This window comes from Haplochromis burtoni, unplaced genomic scaffold (assembly GCF_018398535.1).
Source record: "Haplochromis burtoni strain Fernald_Lab_line unplaced genomic scaffold, NCSU_Asbu1 Contig_2378, whole genome shotgun sequence".
Classification (NCBI taxonomy): Eukaryota; Metazoa; Chordata; class Actinopteri; order Cichliformes; family Cichlidae; genus Haplochromis; species Haplochromis burtoni.
The window spans coordinates 9,214-13,064 of NW_024584739.1; the positions used below are offsets into that span (position 1 = coordinate 9,214).

The 3,851-nt window shown below is 47.2% G+C and overlaps 1 protein-coding gene across 1 annotated transcript; it reads left to right on the top strand.

Annotated features, from left to right (window-relative positions):
• Positions 1-728: 728 nt before the first annotated feature.
• LOC121811863 (protein NLRC3-like) lies at positions 729-2,336 on the top strand (the record flags this gene model as incomplete). Its single annotated transcript, XM_042217633.1, is given in 2 exon segments — positions 729-970; positions 1,087-2,336. Coding segments are annotated over 2 exon segments (1,492 nt in total), but the record flags the coding sequence as incomplete, so codon positions are not given.
• Between the last annotated feature and the right edge of the window lie 1,515 nt (positions 2,337-3,851).

Here is a 3,851-nt window from a genome sequence, read left to right on the forward strand (position 1 = left end):
AAAAAAGAGAGCAGGATAAACATGTATTATGAGGATGGATGATCAAGTTTCTCACTCTCTCCTTTAAATCTCAGTTTTTTCTTCTTCACAGTTTATCTGTTAATTTATTAATGAATAACACTGAAAGAGTTTCTGTTATATTTCCCCTTGAACATCAGCTTATTAGGGCGGCATTAGGAAATAGCCCCCCTCCAAAGAATGAATAAATGAATGATGATAATAATAAAATGATTAAAAAGCAGAGCTCAGAGTGGTAGAATGGTCAAACATGGATCCACGGGTGGTTCAACTGCATTTGGTGACGTGACTAAAGCAAATCTTTCAAATAATCCCACCATCAACGGGATGTTGTCTCCTTTACTACGGTTACTTTACTTGGTCACCGTGTGAATTTCTTTGAAATGAACCAAATTCTTTTATTTGTTGGTTGTTGCATATTTAACCTCTACAGTCAGGAAAGGAGGAGATGAGGCCTCAACAATGTTGGGTTGTAGCTGTGGTTCAGGTTAGAGTGAGTGTCCATGGAATAAATGTAAGTCAGTGAACTGGAAACATGACTGTGTTCAAACTTTGTTTTCCTTTTTATAATGAGTCTAATCAAAGGTGGACAGAAGTATCTCCACTGTGACTTTTCTGTGTCACCATCAGAGCTTCTGCACAGTGTCATCAAATCTGGATGTTTGTCACTAACAGTCACTGATTTTAGTGATAAAGAAATGTGTTCACAGAGGGAGGAAGAGGAAGAGGAGTGGTGTTTGTGAGGAGGAGCAGCTGTCCTGCTGTGCTTTGTGTCAGGACGTCCTGAAGGATCCAGTCTCTACCAGCTGTGGACACTGGTTCTGCAGACAGTGCATCTCCTCATACTGGGACCAGTCTGCTTCATCAGGAGACTCCTCCTGTCCCCAGTGTGGAGAAAGATCCAGAAGCAGAGCTGGACTGCAGACAGCCAGTCAGAGCAGCTGTGTACAAAGTAAGACTGAACATCTGTCTGCTGATGGACTCATTTCTGAAAACTGGACTTCTTGTGTTGTTCAGACATTGAAGAGTTTTCTTTCTCTTTAGTCTCATTGTTTTTCTTTCTTTCAGCAGATGTTGGTCTGCAGGAGGTTTTAGATGAACATAAGATCAGTCTGAGGAGGAGATGTGAACGTGTGACTGAAGGAAGTGATGAAACAGGAAGTAGAACCCTCCTCAACAGGATCTACACTGAGCTCTACATCACAGAGGGACAGAGTGAAGAGGTTCATACCCAACATGAGGTGAGGCAGCTGGAGACAGCTTCCAAGATGGACGCCCTCCATGACGCTCCAATCAGGTGCCAGGACATCTTTAAAGCCTTACCTGACCAACAGAGACCCATCAGAGTGGTTCTGACCAACGGCGTGGCTGGTGTTGGAAAAACCTTCTCAGTGCAGAAGTTCACTCTGGACTGGGCAGAGGGCTTGGAGAACCAACATGTCAGTGTGGTGGTTCTGCTTTCATTCAGGGAGCTGAACCTGATCAGAGATGAGCAGTACAGTCTTCTGGAGCTGCTCCATGTTTTCCATCCAACATTACAGAAGGTCACAGCAGAGAAGCTGGCTGTCTCTCAGCTTTTGTTCATCTTTGACGGCCTGGATGAAAGCAGACTTTCATTGGATTTCACCAACAGGAAGCTGCTGTCTGATGTCACACAGAAGTCATCAGTCAGCCAGCTGCTGACAAACCTCATCCAGGGGAATCTGCTTCCCTCGGCTCTCGTCTGGATAACTTCCCGACCCGCAGCAGCCAATCAGATCCCTCCTACATGTGTTGACAGGCTAACAGAAGTACGAGGCTTCACTGACGCCCAGAAGGAGGAGTACTTCAGGAGGAGATTCAGTGATGAAGAGCTGTCCAGCAGAATCATCTCCCACATGAAGACATCCAGGAGCCTCCACATCATGTGTAGTATCCCAGTCTTCTGCTGGATCACTGCTACAGTTCTGGAGCACATGTTGACTACAGAGCAGAGAGGAGAGCTGCCCAAGACCCTGACTGACATGTACTCACACTTCCTGCTGGTTCAGACAAAGAGGAAGAAGAACAAGTACCATGAGGGACATGAGACGAGTCCACAGGAGCTGACGGAGGCTGACAGGGAAGTTCTTCTGAAGCTGGGGAGGCTGGCGTTTGAACATCTGGAGAAAGGAAACATCATGTTCTACCAAGAAGACCTGGAGCAGTGTGGTCTGGATGTGACAGAGGCCTCGGTGTACTCAGGAGTTTGTACAGAGATCTTCAAAAGAGAGTGTGTGATCTTCCAGAAACCAGTCTACTGCTTTGTTCATCTGAGCATTCAGGAGTTTCTGGCTGCTACACCACTCCTCTTCCTCTTCCTCCCCCTGTGAACACATTTCTTTATCACTAAAATCATCGACTGTCAGTGACAAACATGCAGATTTGATGACACTGTGCAGAAGCTCTGATGGTCACAGAGAAAAGTCAAAGTGGAGAAACTTCTGTTTGAAAAAGTGTTTTGTCTCAGGTAAACCAGGGCCATCACAGGTGACCCTGCACACCAGCTGATTGACCTGGTCAGTGTCTCAGGTCAATCAGGTCTCACACCTCCAGACTCACTCCCTGCCCACCCACCAATATGCGCCATGGGCCAAGTGACCCTCATCACTCAGGCTCTATTCAGACCTTTCACTCCTCCAAGCACGCTGGAATCTGTTCTCTAACTTGTCCCTTTCTGTTGTCTGGTTTCATTCTCCCCTCACACACAGACAGTTTAAAGGTCGCACTCACGGATCGTCGTGTAAACGATTCACTGAACAAGACGGACTCCATCAGTCCATGCTACAGCAGAAACTGCTTCTTACTTTGAGGGTTCAGGATCACTGCTGAAACATGGAGGTTCTTCATGAGGCCAGTGACTCCTCACGGACAGATAGCATGTTACTGGAGACTGTGACCTCTGACCTCTGCAAACACACACACGTTTTCATTTGTATCGCTCTAACAACAGTCAAACGACCTCCTGCAGTAAAGTGAAAATAATAAAAACCTGATCTGCACTGTTTGTCCACACGAGTATTTTCCTACTGTTCTGGGTGACGCTACACAAGGAGGCCTCCCGATTTTCCCAGTCACAGCAAACACCACACACTCAGGCTTCACCTGAGGACCACACACTCAGGCTTCACCTGAGGACCACACACTCAGGCTTCACCTGAGGACCACACACTCAGGCTTCACCTGAGGACCTTACCTGATTCTGTTTCCTGCAGCTGGTGAGTGAATACATATGAATACATACTGTTCGCCTGATGTGTAAGTGTGCCTGACATTTCAAAGTAAAAGTATTTAGTAGTCAGTGTGAACAAACAGCTACACTAACAGGATCCATGTGACGTCACAGGTGAGTGTATCAGCTGTTACAGTCGTCATTACCCAGCGCACTCTTACTTTGGAGGCTCAGGGTCACTGTTGAAATATGGAGGCTCTTCTTGGGACCACCTGCTCCCCTCTGCTCCCTCCTCCTCTTCCTCCATCACCGTCTTCACTCTGAGAGGAGAGAGTAAAGTGATCCCAGGCTATCAGCTCTGCACCCACGGGTGTTGTGCCTGACTCTTCCCTCCACGGCCCACAGAATGATAATTATGTTGTAACAATGCGCGTAATTAAATTTCGAGCGTGTAGACCTCGACAGCCGCGCGCACAAAGAAGCCCTCGTGCAATGTCTGCTTTGCTTTCCAGGCGCTGCTGCAGCGTCGCGCTCTCTGCTCGGAGAGAAATCCCGCTCGTGTAAATAAAATTAATTTTGGCAGTTTGGAGGCGGACCCCCGTAGTCCTAATGTGATTGGTCACTTTGATGGACACTTCAGGGG